The 17,481-nt window shown below is 37.0% G+C and overlaps 4 protein-coding genes and 1 long non-coding RNA gene across 9 annotated transcripts; 3 read left to right on the top strand and 2 right to left on the bottom strand.

The window, feature by feature from the left end:
- Positions 1–878: 878 nt before the first annotated feature.
- LOC117626170 lies at positions 879–2,577 on the top strand. Of its 2 annotated transcripts, none has more exons than XM_034357823.1 (3): positions 879–1,069; positions 1,306–1,428; positions 1,622–2,577. In XM_034357823.1, exon 3 carries the CDS (start codon positions 1,633–1,635, stop codon positions 2,254–2,256), a length of 624 nt encoding a protein of 207 aa, XP_034213714.1. In that variant the 5' UTR covers positions 879–1,069; positions 1,306–1,428; positions 1,622–1,632; the 3' UTR covers positions 2,257–2,577. The 2 variants fall into 2 exon arrangements, with proteins under 2 accessions (XP_034213714.1, XP_034213713.1); XM_034357822.1 differs by having other exon boundaries at positions 879–1,182.
- A 1,426-nt stretch (positions 2,578–4,003) lies between these two features.
- Positions 4,004–7,845, top strand: LOC117623897 (probable beta-1,3-galactosyltransferase 3). 2 transcript variants are annotated; one of them, XM_034354917.1, is made up of 12 exons: positions 4,004–4,203; positions 4,334–4,473; positions 4,868–4,952; positions 5,394–5,449; positions 5,535–5,746; positions 5,851–5,914; positions 6,015–6,087; positions 6,208–6,328; positions 6,495–6,582; positions 6,669–6,794; positions 6,958–7,067; positions 7,300–7,845. In XM_034354917.1, exons 2-12 carry the CDS (start codon positions 4,355–4,357, stop codon positions 7,452–7,454), a joined length of 1,209 nt encoding a protein of 402 aa, XP_034210808.1. In that variant the 5' UTR covers positions 4,004–4,203; positions 4,334–4,354; the 3' UTR covers positions 7,455–7,845. The 2 variants fall into 2 exon arrangements, with proteins under 2 accessions (XP_034210808.1, XP_034210809.1); XM_034354918.1 differs by lacking the exon at positions 7,300–7,845 and adding an exon at positions 7,176–7,269.
- Positions 7,846–10,420: 2,575 nt separating this feature from the next.
- Positions 10,421–12,372, bottom strand: LOC117623898 (autophagy-related protein 8c-like). Of its 3 annotated transcripts, none has more exons than XM_034354920.1 (8): positions 12,209–12,372; positions 11,901–11,950; positions 11,727–11,806; positions 11,550–11,628; positions 11,380–11,445; positions 11,235–11,287; positions 10,754–10,872; positions 10,421–10,656 (listed from the first exon to the last, which is right to left on the bottom strand). In XM_034354920.1, the coding sequence occupies exons 1-8, from the start codon at positions 12,243–12,245 to the stop codon at positions 10,544–10,546; spliced, it is 597 nt and encodes a 198-aa protein (XP_034210811.1). In that variant the 5' UTR covers positions 12,246–12,372; the 3' UTR covers positions 10,421–10,543. The 3 variants fall into 3 exon arrangements, with proteins under 3 accessions (XP_034210811.1, XP_034210812.1, XP_034210810.1); XM_034354921.1 differs by having other exon boundaries at positions 11,374–11,445; positions 11,901–11,941; positions 12,209–12,370; XM_034354919.1 differs by having other exon boundaries at positions 11,374–11,445; positions 12,209–12,368.
- Positions 12,373–12,667: 295 nt separating this feature from the next.
- Positions 12,668–14,890, top strand: LOC117623900 (autophagy-related protein 8C-like). The gene is made up of 6 exons (XM_034354922.1): positions 12,668–12,887; positions 13,024–13,086; positions 13,849–13,904; positions 13,985–14,037; positions 14,470–14,588; positions 14,668–14,890. Exons 2-6 carry the CDS (start codon positions 13,050–13,052, stop codon positions 14,760–14,762), a joined length of 360 nt encoding a protein of 119 aa, XP_034210813.1. The 5' UTR covers positions 12,668–12,887; positions 13,024–13,049; the 3' UTR covers positions 14,763–14,890.
- Positions 14,891–14,956: 66 nt separating this feature from the next.
- Positions 14,957–16,022, bottom strand: LOC117623901. The gene is made up of 2 exons (XR_004585249.1): positions 15,889–16,022; positions 14,957–15,392 (listed from the first exon to the last, which is right to left on the bottom strand). It is a non-coding gene; the product is annotated as an uncharacterized LOC117623901 (long non-coding RNA).
- Positions 16,023–17,481: the final 1,459 nt, after the last annotated feature.

Genomic DNA, 17,481 nt, shown 5'->3' with positions numbered 1-17,481 from the left:
ATTAAGTTTTACTTTTTTGGGTAGCTTGGCAAAATTCCGAAGCATCAAGAGCCACAAAGTTTGTTTGTTGTTTGTGGTGACCCCTGATCAGCAACCAAAGATACCTCTCTCTATACTAGTGACTGCATTGAAACATGATGAGGCCTGTGACGAGGGGTAAAGTAGCAAAGTCAGATGTACACATATGAAGGATGTGATTGCAACTCTAAGCATGAAATGAAACCATGATGGAATTGATGAGAGAGAGAGAGAGAGAGAGAGAGAGAGAGACAAGAGAGAAGGCAATTGACCCACACACTTCCCTTTGGTCATTGTCCAACAGATCTTTACTGATTTGAGTTTGAGAAGACGCTTCACCTTGGCAACCACAGTGCCTTTGTTTGCTCCCAAATTCACTTTCTTACTCTCTCTTTCTCTCTTTGCAATAATCCCCAAAAACCCAGGAAGCATTGAAGAAAGAAGTAAGAAGTGAGAGATATAGAAAAGTAGAGTCGCAGTCAACCAAGTGCTTTTAAGTGCTTTTACTTGTTAAGCACCCCATCCTATGCATCCTTAAAAAAGTTGCTTCACACTTTCGAGCTTTTCCTCTGTTGTAACGCCGGATGATGAGCTGAGTTGTTCTAGTGAGTAAGTTGAGGATAAGGTTACGGAAATCAGTGAGGTTATTGGTTTCAGACGGACCAATCCTTCTTCTCCACCTTTCCCAATCAACACCCAGGCTTTTCAGAAGCTCTAAATAATATATTATTATATATATATATAATCTATAATTTTCCCATCATGCATTAAAAAATGCACACACCAACATCAACAACAACAATATATATTTGCATATATATATAACCTCATATCAAGAAGTCTCTCACTACTGACTCTTTTCCCATAGATGGTAAAAATGCCCTGATCATGACAAGCGGGTTTCTGGGTTTGCTCAATACACCTTCTATATTCCTATTTTGACCCAAAATTTCTATCTTTTTCTAGTTCTGGTTACTCCTTTCTGTGTGCCTTTTGGTGTTTTTCTGATAAACCAACCTCACACAACCTCACACACACTGACCATTTTCAGGTAAGTTAGAAAGTAGTCCGGGAAGGGAACTGAGATTCTCATCATCATTTTCTTTTGCCTTTTCTTTTCTGTAGCAGTACCTGATAGTAGAGCAGCTAAGCTATCCCATAAAAGTAAAAACTTATTTCTTTCATATATCGTTTTTGTTGTCTTTTTCTTCCTCTGTAATCTGTATGTATCCTGCAGTGTGCTGCTGGCTCATTGAAATTTGTGATCTTTTTTGGAGGGATTCACAGGCCAGGGCCAGGGGAAAGTGCTCTCACAGTCACAAGCTTCTCCTCTCTCCTGGTTGGTTTTTGATGCTGTGAACATTTCAATACCCTCAGAAATCTTCGAAAACCCCTTGTTTCCTTTTGAAGGTAGATTCCTGATATTATTCTCTATTGCACCTTTCTGCTTTTTGCTTCCCTAGAAAAATAAATAAAATTTTATCTCATTACCAACCAAATGTAAATTATTCTCCTCTTATTTATACTCAAAGTAAAGGTCTCTTTTTCTCTGTGGTGTGGTTGGCTTTTTGCTCAAAGCACTTCAACTTTTTTAATGCTTCAGAGCAACTCCCAATGGCAGATTGGAAGGGTATGATGAGCAAAAGCAGTGGCTTTGGTGGGGGGTCAATGAGAAACAATGAAGATTTTGAAGAAGAAGATGTGTGGGGTGTTGGGAATAATGAGAGCGAAAATTCAAGTCCCAAGATGATGAGGAAGTCTAACAAGGACAGCTCCTCTGCTTCTTCCTCTGCATGGCGCCTCCCTACTGCTCCAAGAATTATCCCAAGGGATGCTGCTGCTAATACTCCAACCTCCCACGAACCAAAGGTGGTCCAAAAATCAGCTCCTCAGAACATCCCTGATTGGTCAAAAATTTATGGCAAGAGTGCCAAGATTGGTTCTTGGGTTCATGATGATGATGATGGGTATGGTGTCAATGGTGGTCATGTTGCTTATGAGGATGGGGGGCATCATCATGATCATGGTGTCAGTGATGATGATGATGATGTGAATAATGATGGTGATGGTGACGATGATGATGGTATGGTCCCTCCACATGAATGGGTAGCTAGAAAGCTAGCAAGAAGCCAGATTTCATCTTTCTCTGTGTGTGAAGGGATTGGAAGAACACTCAAAGGAAGAGACCTCAGCAAAGTAAGAAATGCTATTTTGACAAAAACTGGTTTCTTAGAGTAATTAATTGCCTTCATCTCATCAGTCCACCATTATTCTATTTCAATTTCAATTTACCATCAAAATCATTGTTAGCCATGAGGGTCCCATGTAATCTGTTTTCATTTTGCTTTGTTTAATTCTTCTTAGCAAATATAGTATGTAGTGTGCTGGCTGGGGGTCCACTGAAACTTTTACATAGAAAGTCCCTAGCTAAAAGAAAACAGAGGTGCCCTTTTAATGGTGTGATTTTTTCCAGTAAGAAAAGAAGATGGAAAAAGTTGAAAAACCATTGGCAGCCTCTGAGATTTTGTATGGTAGCCAAGCAAAGTAACATTTGGTGTTTAATTTAGGTGAATAATGGGTATTTGCAAAGGAGTTGGTAAATCTTCATGCACCCTATCTACTTTCAGCTGCTTGCTTCTTTAAAATTTAGCATTATTTTAATATAGTAAAGCTTTTCGTTCTTGTTTAGAACAAGTCATAATAGAATATTAGATCAAATGAAAAAGTACAAAGAGAGGGATCCAAGTAGCATCATGACGAACATGGATAAAACTTATCCGGTGACTTGAATTAGCCGAAGAGCTTTTCATTCTAGTTTTGCACTTCTTGTACTCTTCTTCCTCATGCATTATTATTTTTCTTTAGTTTTGGCAGAACATTTGTTTAATTATTTAACTAGTAAATGAATGCTAAACATATTACATCATGAAATAGACAAGTTCTCAACCCATTTGCTTAAGTTTAACACGCCATTGCCATTGCCATTGCCAGTGTGGTTGAGGTCTAGAAGAATTTGCTCTCCAAGACTTGAGTAATTAAAGAGCCACATGAAATTAAAAAGGGTGTTTGAGTCATGTTTTAATTAAGGATTAATTGAAATTTATTATAAGTTTACGGTACCTTAAGCTTTTGTTCATGATAAATGTGAGAACAAAATAACGGTTAAACCCGTTAACTGGAGAATGTCTAGCATGCCTAATTGACACAACTCAGGTCATGAACTTAATCTATGTAAAATTATCTTGTTTAACCTTTAATCTTGTATGATCAATATTCCTTTTTATTCGAATAAGGTGCCACCAATAATGTACGAAATTCAAGAATAGAATCGCCTTGCTCCACCTTCTTGAACAGATTCTAGTTTCTGTGGAATATTCAGACAAAATAATAATAATAATAATAATAATAAAGTGTCTGAAAATAAAATAAATTACTGGCTATTCCCCTTTTGCCGACACGTACACACACACCCCGCTATAACCTAACACATCTTTATGAACATCATTTAAATGTTACATACATGGACCAGCCACCTCTTATTTTGTCTCCCATAATTCGTGATAAGGGTAAATAAATAATGTCTTTTTGACCCTAATAAAATACAAAAACAACAAGGCCACTTTTGGATTTTCACTTTTTATTTATTTAGTTATTTATTTTTACAACATCTTGCTTGCTATTTTTTCATGTTGGGCTGTGGTTAGGATCAAGGGGGCATATTGGACCCCAAGTCTTCAATATGCATCAATGGGCCATTGGATCTCTTTTCTCTTGCAAATTCAATTAAATTCCAAATTAAATAAATAAATCATACTAAAAGAAAAGCTAAAAAACGATTATCAGTTACATGTGTTTCCTTACTCGACTCAAAACGAAACAGCCTTAATATTGAAAAACTGAATAAACGGCACCGACAATAATAATCAACAGTTGTATATTAAACGGGTTTCCTCATTCTAAATTTTATGCGTTGAGGCAACGTGCCATTTCAACAGACTTCAGCCCGCATGAGAAAATGAAGCTGTTACTGTTGTTGTTATGGTGAGAAGCGTTTTTGCCAAAGGAAGGGACGGTTCAGTAATTTTGAATATAAGAGAGGGCAGTTAGTGGGTCTTCCTCAGTGCACCTCCCTGGTCTCTGTAAGAGAGAGCGAGAGTGTGTGTCAAGCACTGACTCATCAAGAAGGTGTCCTTTGTCTTCCAGACTCCAAAGAACTCTTTTTTTCTTTTCTTTCTTTTATGAGTTTTTCAATTGGATTCTATTTCAAATACTTGTTTTTTTATTTTTTTTATTATAAATATTTCTTTGTGTGTAGCAAAAGCAGTGCTGAAACGAAATGTCTTCGAAGAGCAAAGGATGGGGAGGAGAGGTAACAATGAGGAATGTGATGTCAAGGAACTGGGCTTTTCTGCTATGCTTCTGCAGCTTCTGTGCTGGAGTGTTATTTACTAACAGGTAATTTTCTTTGGTGGGTTTCTATCCCTTGCTCTAAATTTGCCATTTCTATTTAACCGTATTGTTGCAAATACATTATGCATTGTGGCCAAATGTTTGAAGTCCCGGAATTAATTGGCTTTTGTGGAAGAATCTTGAGGAAACTGTTTTAAATTCTATGTATTTCAGTGGCTAATGATGACTGCTTAGGTGATTATTCTATGTCCTTGAAATGGGGATCACTAATTGTATTTTCAGAAATTTGAGTTTTTTTCTTTTTCTTTCTAGTTTAGTTTGGAGTTTGGTCTAAGTGCTACTTATGCTTGAGTCAATTATATGTGTGATATCACAACTGAAATTAGTGATTTAGTATATGCTTGTCATAATAGTCAAGAATTTTTTTTTTTTTAATCAGGTTGTCGATGGTGCCTGAATCAAGGCCATCTAGAATTGGAGCTGAAAGGATATATTCAGAACCTGATGGTTGTAATCAGAAGCTTGTAAGTGTATTTATTCTCAGGTCTTCAAGTCAGTTGCATAACGAATAGCTTTCAAAAGTGAGGTCGGGTTTTGATAGCTGAACAAATTCTTTGGTCACGAATCGAAAACTTCAAAGAACAATGCCATTAATCATACCATGCGGATAAAGAATTCTGGTCTAGAGTACTTGCAAAAGGAAATCTTTTTAGTCTCACTACATCACGGATCATGTTTTTGAGAAATATATTAGGAGGGATATAATTTCTCAATATAGAAGGGAGGTTTCTATAGTTTCACTGAACTTTGGGAGAGATTTATTTTATTTACTCCTTTCTTTCATACTGATATTTTTAGTTTCACTTTGCCATTTAAGTATTCCATTAACTTTTAATTAATCCTTTGTCACTGATTTTTTTAATTTTTGGTAAATATTTTCTCCAACTTTCTGCCTATCTTTGAAGGTTATAAAGCACACGTCTAATGATAGTCCAGGGGAAGCTACTAATCATGTCATTCAGTAAGCTATGCTGATGCTTCTTATAAGAAATGCTCTAGTGTCTTGAGGCACCAAAATGCAAGCTTATTACTATCCATGCATGCAGGGAGCTAAATAAAACAATTTCAAATTTGGAGATGAAATTAGCCGCTTCCAGGGCAATGCATGAATCTGTACATAATGGCTCTCCTATATCAGGAAACTTGAAGACTCTTCAATCAAATTCGAAAAAAAAGTACTTCATGGTTATAGGGATCAATACAGCTTTTAATAGCCGAAAAAGAAGAGATTCCGTACGTGCAACTTGGATGCCACAAGGTGCATTATGCGTTTAGGTTTAATTTAATTGTGATGTTAATGTGCTACTTGAGTTCCTTATTCGAGTTATGATTAATGGTTTCTAGTTGAAAAATATTTACCAGGCAAGGAAAGAAAGAAGCTGGAAGAAGAGAAGGGCATAGTCATACGGTTTGTTATAGGTCACAGGTGAGGTTTTTGCCATGCCTATTTCAATCCTGCATCAGTGGCGTAATTGAATATGAATTTCTAAAGTATGGACATATATTGATTTTGCTGTTGTTACTAGTTCGACAGCTGGTGGTATTCTTGATAAAGCTATTGAAGCAGAGGAGCAAGTCAATGGAGACTTGTTGAGGCTGGTGATTTTTTTGTTCATTTTAGTCAGAAATATTATTTTTCTTGGTTTTGCTACAGTGGAATTATTCTTATATCTAGCAGGCCGTTGCAGTTTCTAATACATATACATACTACATATGCAGAACCATGTTGAGGGCTACCTGGAATTATCAGCCAAGACAAAGACCTATTTTTCAACAGCTGTTGCTTTGTGGGATGCTGAATTTTATGTCAAAGTTGATGATGATGTCCATGTAAATTTAGGTAACATAAATTTAAGATTTTGCCCACGTCGGCTCATTTCTCAAAAGTTGCTCAGGCTTGCATTAGACCATATATTTGTTTGACAGCATTACCAACATTATAGCTCAACGTTTCAATTTACCCCTTTTTCAACCTGTTGGTTTAATTTGCGTTTCATTTACCACAGCAACACTTGGAATGATTCTATCTAAACATCGTTTGAAACCCCGAGTCTATATTGGTTGCATGAAGTCAGGTCCAGTCCTTGCTCGAAAGTAAGCAGAGTGGTCTATTATTTTTCAGTTGGATGTATTTAGATATTGGTGAGCATGGTTTTCATGGTATTTTTATTGTGGAATAGAGGAGTGAAATATCATGAGCCAGAGTATTGGAAATTTGGTGAGGTGGGAAACAAGTATTTTCGACATGCTACAGGACAGTTATATGCTATCTCAAAAGATTTGGCAACTTACATATCAATAAACCAGTAAGTTCCTGCTTTGTCTTTATTCTTTGAGCTAAATGAAACTCAAAGCCTTTAATCCTGTTGAGTATTGAGTGAGTTGCAATATTAATTAGATAATATAGACTTTGTGCTTCTTGAAAATGCCTTAATCTTTGATTTGATTCTTATTTCCTGATTGTGGAAGGGATGTGCTGCACAAATATGCCAATGAAGATGTTTCGTTGGGATCTTGGTTTATTGGTTTAGACGTAGAACAGGTGGATGACAGGAGACTCTGTTGTGGTACCCCACCAGGTAATTTGAAAATCTTTGACTCTCCTGTAGTAGTTTTCGTTTGAATGATTTGTTTTGCCTATGGTCATTTGAGATACAATAACTTTAGCTTGGGTGTTACACCTGCAGTATGGGGCAGAGCCTGCCATCTGTCTTTAGTAGGAATTTAAAGCATGAATTCCAGAAGTAGACAAATAGGTAAATTCCTGCTTACATGCATGCTATAGAGTTGATGGTGTACTATGTTCTGCAGATTGTGTGTGGAAGGCTATGACAGGCAACATCTGCGCTGCTTCATTTGATTGGCGATGCAGCGGGATTTGCAGGTCTGTTGAGAGGATAATGGATGTTCACGAACGTTGCGGTGAGGACAAGAACGCTATTTGGAATGCGAGGTTTTCTCAATGAATGGCTGATATTCTTCCAATCTCATGAAGGATGTGCGGATAATCTAGAAAAAACATGCAGATGTTTTTTATTTTTCCATTCCCGCCCAGGCTATGTCTACGTTGATATAGAGAATGTACGTAATACCAAAAATATAGAACGATTACACAGTTAAGGAAAAGGGATTGCCGTGGGGGGCCATTCTCCGTTCTAGCTCAGGAAATCAACCCCCAATGGCAGCTGGAAAGATGAAGATAGATTTTCTAACAACCCCATTCTTTTGATGGTGGGGGAGCTATATTGTAAGTTCTCTGCCATGGACTAGGCTTCATATTCATAATATGTTTCCGTATATGTTTGTCGTATGCCTTCAGTCTCCTTTCCTAGTTACAAATGATTATTTTTGTCTTTATTCTGCACATCTAATAATACAACATCGAGTGAAGATTAATGAATAATGAATTGCATGTTGAATTGCTTGCCAGTGGAGCAAATATGCAATTGAGTTGGGGTTTTGAACAATTATTATTTTGTTTTTCAAAATTTATCATCTTTTCATTACATATCCGGCAAATAGTAATCTTCCATTGTTAATCCTCAAGGTAGGTACCTAACCTATGTTAAAGACAGCAACAATATGCAACTTGTTTTAAGAAACTACATGATACGAGTATGCTCGTCAAAGTCATCCAATTTTTCAAATTGATAAGACTCAAACTTGTACTCAATGATAATGTTGCATGATCATAATTGTAAACCCCTCCTCCAACTCCGTTCAATTTAGATGCTTGACAAGGTCCACAAATCCATGTCTAGCTCATCGTTGAGTTTCTCCCAAGTTAATGTCGAATCATCCAGCAGAGTGATGGTACGAAAATTATCCTCCTCCAACTTCTTTCGACATAAATCCTCAACATGGTACACAAGTCCAATTTTGCAGGCTACCACATCTAGCTTATCGTTGAGTTCCTCCCAAGTTAATGCAAAATCATCCAGTTGAATAATGGTACGAGTATTCTCGTCAACGTTGTCGAAATTTTCAAATTGATAATGTATTCACTAAAATCCTGATAATGTTGGATGAACGTTCCTGTATTCACTAATATCATGATAATCCCTTCCCCCAACTTCGTTATACATAGATGCTCGCCATGGTCCACAAGTCCAATTTTGTAGGAGGGAATGAGATCATAACATTATGCCCAATTTTGGTGGAGCATCGCAAACCCTGATCCACATGGTTTTTCAATTTATAACTTCTTGTTCGCTCGCCACGGTCCACTTGTTTAGATATGACGAAGTAACATTTTAAGTATTATTTAGGAGGGAATGAACTCTACATATTCGACTTGCCATGGCAGCAAGTTCTTGACCTCCTAAAACTTGTGCACGTCATACATAACATTCAAGAGGAAGATGATTTAGATAAATAGGATGAAGATGATTTGGATGAATAGGATGAAAGAGATTTAGATGAAGGAGATGATACTATAAATGGAGAGGGAATGTCTGTGGACAATATCGTGCTACGGCGGAGTCGATTTCGGAATGTGACAATTTGGTATTAGAGCTACTCTGCCGTGTGGTGCGAGTGTGCCGACAAGGATGTCGGGCCTTTAAGAGGGGTGGATTGTAACATCCCACATTGACCAACGGAGAGGGGTGATGTGCCTTATATGTACATGCTTACTTCTATCTAGCACGAGGCCTTTTGGGAGCTCACTGGCTTAGGAGTTATGGGAACTCTGAAGTTAAGCGAGTTGGGCTAGAGCAATCCTAGGATGGGTGACCCACTGGGAATTTGCTTGTGAGTTTCCAGAAACACCTTGAGGGTAGAGAGGGGGACCCAAAGCGGATAATATCGTGTTACGACGGAGCCGATCCCGGAATGTGACAAAGATGGAGTTCAAAATAAACGAGTTCAATATTGCATCATAGTTATAAAACTCCACTGACCTTCACTATGTATAGGTGTTTAGGACAATTGATTGGGCATCGTAATAGACTGGGTTTTTGGACCATTGAAACTATATGAATGCGGAGAAGTTAGAGCGGATGATTAAATATGTTATGATCCAATATGGTTGTTTATATATGGCGGAGTATGGTTTTAAGTATTATTCACGAAGCACTTGGTACATGTTTGAGGATTATCATTTTGAAAAACTTAGACGATTTTGACGAGGGTAATCACACTATTATTTTGTTGGATGATTCGACATTAACTTGGAAGCAACTCAACGATGAGCCTACTGTATTATTTAATCTATTGTCTTATTATCCATGTTGGAGAGGAAATGGAAATCATAGGGATGAAACTGATATTGATTATAGTGATGATGCTCTGAGTAAAAGAGTGGAGGTTGTCAGGATAGTTTATGATGATGATAGTAAATAATACTTGGTAGGCAAAATAAACTTTAGTCCATTACCATTATGGAAGAGAGCCTGAGGTGTATGGAATTAAAACATTTCTATTCCATGGTATGGTAGCAATAAAACAAATCAAGATATACTTAAAAGTACAAGGGAATTGAATTTGCAACTAACTTCTTCACGTCAATCTCACCAACTCATTAGTTTATTGTGATGTTAGCCTTGAGGATTAACAAAGGAAGATAACTATTTGCCAGATATGTAATTAAAGGATGGTTCCAGCTCCTCCTCTTACGGTGGTCCTGATTCATTGCGTGCCAGTCAAGTATTTCCAAATAACTTAAGAATTCTGCGGGGATATGACCTTTGGTAGCGTTCTTAATTTTCCTATTCACATTCACAACTTCTCTCTGCTTCTGGTTTAATAGTTGGTTTCGTAAACCAACTTGAACTTTTTGGGATAAAATATGACCCAATGTTTCTGTTCCTATGGATTGAAGGTGTGTGGGAGGCCCTATTTTTTCCCTAAAAGGCTTTTAACTAAAAGGCAACCATGGCAACCAAATGACATTGGAATTCCCTGATCCAACATCCATCCACATAAACATCACTAGCAAATAATTAAAATATTTCTACTCCATGCATGAAAATCCCTTGTCAAAAAAATAAATACTTGTAGCACCATAATAAGCTAGCCCATTGATCTCAAGATCAAGAGGATAAAATATAAATAATCAACATGTCACATCATTCCCACTGTAGCTGAAGGTATCATTCCCACTGTAGGTCATGTGAAGAAATCCATCTTCATCCGTATTTTCCTCACCAATTGCACCCATAGTGGCACCTGCAACATTCATTGAAAGACAAAGGAGAGTTGGGAACGAAGATACTATTATATATATGTGCCTATTTTTAAAAAAGGAGTTGTATGCGCATCTCACCCTTTGGAGGTATAGTGTTTTTGAAGAAGACAAATATAGGTTTTCTTTTCTTTAGAAAGATCCACATCCGAACATAAGCAATAAAATCTCCAAGAAGTGCATCCTTAGGGACAAGGTATCTGCAGTCAAAGAAACAAAATCTTCCATTGAGATAACGTTAATTACCAACACATATTGAACTTGGAGTTTGACTTTGTAGTAATAACGCAAGTACATCTAAATGCACAAAATGAACAGATGAATACATCATATCTATAATCTATATAAGCATAAATCGCATGTACACTTTAAAATGCACAACTTTATTTGTAACAAAAACACATATATACAGCTTCTGTTTCTCCTGAACGATTTCTGAACATATATATATATATATATCAAAATCACAAACAAAAAGAGAACATTTCTATTCCATGGTATGATAGCAATAAATCAAATCAAGATATACTTAAAGTACAAGGGAATTGAATTGGCAACTAACTTCTTCACGTCAATCTCAGCAATATCACTCCTTGCATCCTTCTCCACAGCCACCTGCATGGAAGCTCAAATTAAAACAAAGTATAACCATCGAATGCATCCATACAAAGTAAACATATTTAATGTTATGAAATTCTTACTGGTACCAAATCTGGGTGCGTCTCCCTCAAAAGCCAAGGGTCTATATGTCTTTCATTACTACTTGTACCATCCTGCACAATCAGATGCATGAGGCTCAAGTTAGAACAGAGTATATATTTCCACTGAATGACATAGCCATAGGCAGTAAAACAAATTAAGTCAATGAAATTCTCACCGCATTCTTCCACACGTGCCTCATATTCCAAGTGTCTAAAAGTAAAGCTCTAACCGGAGATATTACTACTGTCGGTTTCCTGAACATAAAAAATAAATAAATGAAAAGGCAAACATTATTCTTGTTCCACTATTGTGGCAATACGAATCAAAAGAATTAAAGGAATTGGTAGCAAACCTCTTCTTCTTCTTCTTCATCTTATTAATGTCAGGAATGACACTCAGTGAAGCAGCAGCGGCAGCATTCTTCACAACCATCTGCATAAAGACTCAAATTTAGAACATAAAATTTCCTCTTAATGCCTGCCTAGAAGGAAGTGAACATATCTAGCTGATTCAGTGAAATTCTTACTGGTGCAGGATCTGAATTATTCTCTTCTGCTTGCATCCTTTCTAAAATATCTGAATTGTCCAAAACCAGCACAAGAAAACAGATGAGAAGAAAGGTTAGACAAAAACTTAGAAAATAAACCATAATCACTTTCAACCGCAGGATTTATGAAATTTTGAATGAAAAAGAAAAATTCTGCCAGAAAAAAGGTCGACGTTTTAGAACCCTAGAGTATTATTCCATCAAACGGAAAAAGTTAAATACAATAATTCACACCAAATAGAATGAAACATCCAAACATACTGAACCAAAGCAAATAAAATACAAACCCTGACAACATTCGTTCTTGAGAGGGCTTTCTGCCATGTCGCAATTCCAACCTCTCACTCTTCCCTGCAAATAAGCGTGGCTAAGGTATGTCACGAAAAAGTAAGGGTTTAGGGGTTTTGGGAATTGAAGAATTTATTGCTTTTTTTCAATTTTTTTGGGAAAGAATTGATTGGTTGCGAGGGATAGGAAAGAATCATATGTTTACTAAATGTGGTACTCTAAAACTTAACACGTGTACATAACTTGGTCAGCAAGAATATTATTTACCATATTTACTGATTCTCAACGAAATTTCCGAAACTTTTTCCTTTTTTAAAAATAAAAATAAAAATTTTAGGTAAATAGTTGTATAAGTTACAAGTATAAACGGCGTCGCTTTGGTGACTCGGACGGACCCAGAGAGAGTTTGCCTGCGACACGCCGAATCAAGAAGAGATATAGATAGAGAAGACTACAAGTATGGATTTCGTGTTCGAATCGGAAAGGAACCTCCAACAAGTCTCTTCCCCGATACTAAACCCTTAATTTATATGTTGTATATATATATATATACCATTCTTTGCCTCGAATAATTCTGTCCTTCTCTGTTTGATTTTGACCCTCTCTCTTCTTTTCCCAGTCCTCAACCAATCAATTCATCAATCCCCAAAACCATAATCGATTCCCCTTTCGTGTTTGGTATGTTTCTTTCTTTCGTGCAAAACTTAATTCTCAGTCGTTTTCTTATCATACTTGTGTTTGCTCTTGTTATACAATTTTTGGGTAAGAGGGACTTTTTGTGCGGTTGTGATGTTTCGTTGTTTGAAATTTGCAGAGAACAATCGCAGTGGGAGTTTCGCCATGGACAAAAACTCGTTCAAGCTTGACCATTCTCTAGGTCTGTTTTTAAGTTTTTGGTTAATTATGTTGTTTGTGCAATACACATATCCCTATTTTGGTTGGTTTCTTTTAGTATGTGGTGGCAGTCTTTGATGTCTACTTAATGAACCTGAATAATGGAGGCTGTTTTGCAGATAAAGTTTGCTTTTTTTCCTTTTTTTCCTTTTTCTTTTGATAAACAAAAGTTCGGCTTTTTATCCATTGCTTGTGTTTGGTATTATTTAAATTTTGGTATTATCCATTGCTTGTTTGCTAGATGGAATTAAGTCGTGGGATTCTTAATAGTCCAACTTTTATTTTGCTAAAGGCTGAATTTTTTGTTTTTCTTCTTTGTGAAAAGATTGTCTGTTTAATTGTTTAATTTTTTGAATAATTAGGCCCGTTTGATAACCATTTCAATTTTAGTTTTTGGCTTTGGTTTTCATTTTTTGTGCTAGATTATAAAGGAAATTGACGGACAATGAAAGTGAGAATGAGATTGAGAGAGAAGATGAGAGGGGAGGATGGGATGGAGAAGTAACAAAAGTGAAAACAAAAACTAAAAACTGAAATCTATTTGAAATTGTTTTCACTTTTTTTACTACTCCCTCCCATCCCCTTTCATCCTCTCTCTCAATTTCATCCTCACTCTCATTTTTCTCTATACTATAACACAAAAAATGAAAACTAAAAACTAAAATTGAAAGTTTTTGGTTGTCTTTTTTCAAACATTTGTTTTTCATATGTTTCTGTTCTGATGGTTTGGACTAAACTATTTCAGAAAGGAGACAAGCAGAAGCTGGTCGTATCAGGGAGAAGTATCCTGACAGAATACCGGTAAGAATTTTACTGGATCAAATATGTTTACCTCCTATGCATTCAGGGGATGCTTTGTTCTAATTTGAGTCTCCATGCAGGTGATTGTGGAGAAGGCTGCAAGGAGCAACATTCCTGACATTGACAAGAAAAAGTTAGTTGCCAATACCCTTCTGCCTTAATTCTCTTCATATCTATGTTTCTTATATATCCTCTGTATTAGTACATTTTATGTTTGTGTAGTGGAAGAAGTTCATTTTGAAGTGCACATGCGATGTGGTGGTTGTAGTCATGTCTATCTGATTTAGAATTAGAACTTTTACCAAAAAGATTTGTGTTGAAGAGCGGTTTGGTTGGCATCTTAAATGAACTTCTAGGAGTGGTTAGGAATGGTCCTGATCATTGTTGCTGCATGAATTGGTTACCTAAGTAACTAAGTCTCCCTACCAAATATCTTTCAGTATATAAATTTGCATACCTGATTGAAAATGTACTTATTCATAGAAAGGAAAACTCCAAGTTCATATAGCTTTTCTAAGATCAAGGGGTTCTTAACCATGTGCTGCTATTTTGTTATTCTATGCAGATACCTTGTCCCGGCTGATCTGAGTGTTGGACAGTTCGTTTATGTTGTCCGGAAGAGGATCAAGCTTGAGGCCGAAAAGGCTATATTCGTCTTTGTCAAGAATACTCTCCCTCCAACTGGTTAGTTGCAATTCATTTGTTTTTAGTCATAAGATCTTGTTCCAAAGTTGTGGCCTTAATATTTCTTCCTATGTTACAGCTGCCGTGATGTCTACCATTTATGAGGAAAACAAGGATGAAGATGGATTTCTTTACTTGACCTACAGTGGAGAGAATGTCTTTGGTTCCTTTTAAAGCAAGACTGTAAATAGAATTTAGCAAATGTAAATTATTGGCATTAACATGATGATGGAACTAATTATTATTTTATTTTATTGAATTTCTAAGGATTATAATGCATAGGTTTTATCGAATTTGATAAATTTCCAGTTATCTTTGTTTCTAATGGTCGTTACTTAGGATTGAGATTGTTTTGGATGAATTAGGCATGAAATAAAGTTGCTTGAAACAATGTCCAAACAATACGAAATCAGAGACCCGTCCTGCCCTTCAATCAATGGCATAGAATAAAACACAACCGCCACTTAACAACAAACAATTGACTTCCAGATATATGACGGCTCTGGATACAATCTATTAAGGTTGACAATTTAGTTTACTGGTTTAGAAGGTTTTTTTTTCTGGCACTGATTTTTGATCCATTTGATACCATTGGATGTCCCATTTTTGATCTTTTCTGCGCCAGCCATTGCAGCCACCTTGGCTTTGCCTAATCCAGACTTGGTATCTGCCTTCTTGTTGTTGCTGCTGTTTTCTGTGGCTTTGGTGTTGTCTCCATCCTCCAGGGCACCGATGCCGCCTGCGCCCCATTGGTCGGCCCACCCTGGTGCTTCTGTTGCCATTCTCTCAAAGTCTCCAACCACTCTGTTCCACAAACATGTATAATAATTTAAGGGGGATACAAATTTACCATCACCAACCATCCAAAATGAAAAATGAAATCCATATATCTAAAGTTGATGTCATAGCAACTCAAAGGGAGATCTACAAGTGTTTATATGATTTCAAACAATATGATATCTTAGTGTAGAAAACTCTAAACAGACGAAGGCGAACCACATTCAAAAGATGCAGAGACATCTATCTGGTTTTCACATTTTCTTTGATTACCAGTGGAAGATGGATCTGAACTCATCATGGAATCTAAGAGTTTATAGGAAGCTTTTGTATCAAAATCAAAGAAGATTTGCAGGCAAACCATAACTCCCCACATCATCCTTTATGAAAGCAAAGAAATAGACAACAACAACAACAATTAACATTCCAAGGCTATGCTGGTAGCAAACAAACAGAGGATTTAAACCCTTCAAACAGCAAATCAAGATAGCCATTATTTCAGAGAGAAAGAGAGAGAGAGTACCTGGTTATAGATAGCGTGTGGATTTAGAAAGCTGGTGGAGTTAACCAAAAACACTAGCGAGTTGCAGCTGTATTTAGAGCCCTTTGAAGCTGCTCGGTAAAAGAAACAAGGGGCCACATGGGATGGGTGGGCTGTCTGTCACCTCAATATATACACCTTTTTTAAAGGACTTGCCAACTCACTGGTTGGTTTCCATCCAGTGAAGCAAAGCATCGTTTGGCATTTTGCCCTTCATTGTGCTATCAACAATCATCACCACCATCTCCATTCTAGATTCCTAGACGTGCAGAGGCATAGGCAGAGAGGCAGAGAGGCAGAGCATCTTTTTCCTTAACGAACAAGGCATCTCAGTTCTCAACTCAAGACGCATCATCTCATCCTAATAAGCTCCATAGCGCTTCGGGGCACATAGGTATCTTAAATGAGCCCCGTAGCACTTCGGGGCACGCAGATACCCAAATGAGGGGTATTTGCTTTTCTGAGTTTAGCTGGTCAACCAAATGTGCAAATGCTCAATAATTGACTGCTTCAAGTGTAGGATAATGAATTCAAGATGACCGAGTCATTTCTATATCCAATGTGAATTCTTATATCCAAGACAACTAATTTGTTTTATCCTTTTGTCGCCGCATTGCCTTCATATCAGCCAAGCATTCAAGGCCATAGATTTGGCCCTTTTGGGGTATTATTATGAGTGAACAAGAGTCTTCTGTACCGTGTTTGTATGTCAGCACTCCCTTGGCTCCAAGCCTGTCACGGAACTTTCAAAGACAATCGGCGAACCAGTTCTGTCAAGAGACTTGCGTTGTGTGCTGGAGTTGGACAAACAATTGATTAAAAAATGAACACTTAGCAAAGAAAAAAACATGATCAGGTGACTAATTGCTCCAAATAAAACAAAACTATGAGATCAACAATTTTACTAAATCAATACAAAATTAATTGATATCAAAATCCGTTGGAAAAACATGTTGCTTCATTGTAGCTTCACTTCTGAAGAGAGAGAAAACGGGGTAGGTAGGAGTTCGTTTCATGCGAAATTTCAAGATGTAGTAGAAGTCCGGACGTTGCTTCGCCAAGAATGAGTGAGGGGAGCCCAACCTTCATGGACAAATTGTCTTGGGCTTTGACATTGGAGTGCAGATAAATTGTTGATCAGTTGGAGAGAGCTCATCCAACTCTGTGAGAACCACCGGCATTGCTTGTTGCCTGTCCCACCAGACAACACCATAAGGTGAGCTTAGTTGTCCGTAAGTCAATTACCGACAAGAATATCATTTTATATCAAATCAAATATAATAGTTTGGTTTCCTCTGAGTCCTCTCACTCTTTTTCAAGTAAAATTTCCATGTAACATGTGAAGAAAGATGAAGGAGTATGAAACATGGAAAATGTAAGTTTTTCTCCTCTCTTTCCTCTCTTTCCTTTCCTAACCGTTAAGAAAGGGAACACACCACAGCAAAAAAGCAAACACATTTGAAAGAACGCAGAGATTTCGAATGCAATTTGAGTTGTGTGACAAATGAAATTTAGGCCCAACCTAAGAAAATAAATCTAGAGACCAAAACCAAAAGAGAGAGAGTAATATATATA

This window comes from Prunus dulcis, chromosome 4 (genome assembly GCF_902201215.1).
Source record: "Prunus dulcis chromosome 4, ALMONDv2, whole genome shotgun sequence".
NCBI lineage: Eukaryota > Viridiplantae > Streptophyta > Magnoliopsida > Rosales > Rosaceae > Prunus > Prunus dulcis.
This window is presented reverse-complemented; position numbering and strand designations above follow the sequence as displayed.

Excerpts from the sequence above, each read along its gene's own strand:
- LOC117626170 (XM_034357823.1), top strand. The coding sequence starts at position 1,633 with ATGGCAGATTGGAAGGGTATGATGAGCAAAAGCAGTGGCTTTGGTGGG.
- LOC117623897 (XM_034354917.1), top strand. The coding sequence starts at position 4,355 with ATGTCTTCGAAGAGCAAAGGATGGGGAGGAGAGGTAACAATGAGGAAT. Across the intron at positions 5,450-5,534 it reads GCTACTAATCATGTCATTCA|GGAGCTAAATAAAACAATTT; the intron begins GTAAGCTATGCT and ends CCATGCATGCAG. Across the intron at positions 6,583-6,668 it reads GGTCCAGTCCTTGCTCGAAA|AGGAGTGAAATATCATGAGC; the intron begins GTAAGCAGAGTG and ends ATTGTGGAATAG.
- LOC117623898 (XM_034354919.1), bottom strand. The coding sequence starts at position 12,245 with ATGGCAGAAAGCCCTCTCAAGAACGAATGTTGTCAGG. Across the intron at positions 11,807-11,900 it reads ATAATTCAGATCCTGCACCA|ATGGTTGTGAAGAATGCTGC; the intron begins GTAAGAATTTCA and ends GTCTTTATGCAG. Across the intron at positions 11,629-11,726 it reads ATGAAGAAGAAGAAGAAGAG|GAAACCGACAGTAGTAATAT; the intron begins GTTTGCTACCAA and ends TTTTATGTTCAG.
- LOC117623900 (XM_034354922.1), top strand. The coding sequence starts at position 13,050 with ATGGACAAAAACTCGTTCAAGCTTGACCATTCTCTAG. Across the intron at positions 13,905-13,984 it reads AGTATCCTGACAGAATACCG|GTGATTGTGGAGAAGGCTGC; the intron begins GTAAGAATTTTA and ends GTCTCCATGCAG. Across the intron at positions 14,038-14,469 it reads CCTGACATTGACAAGAAAAA|ATACCTTGTCCCGGCTGATC; the intron begins GTTAGTTGCCAA and ends TATTCTATGCAG.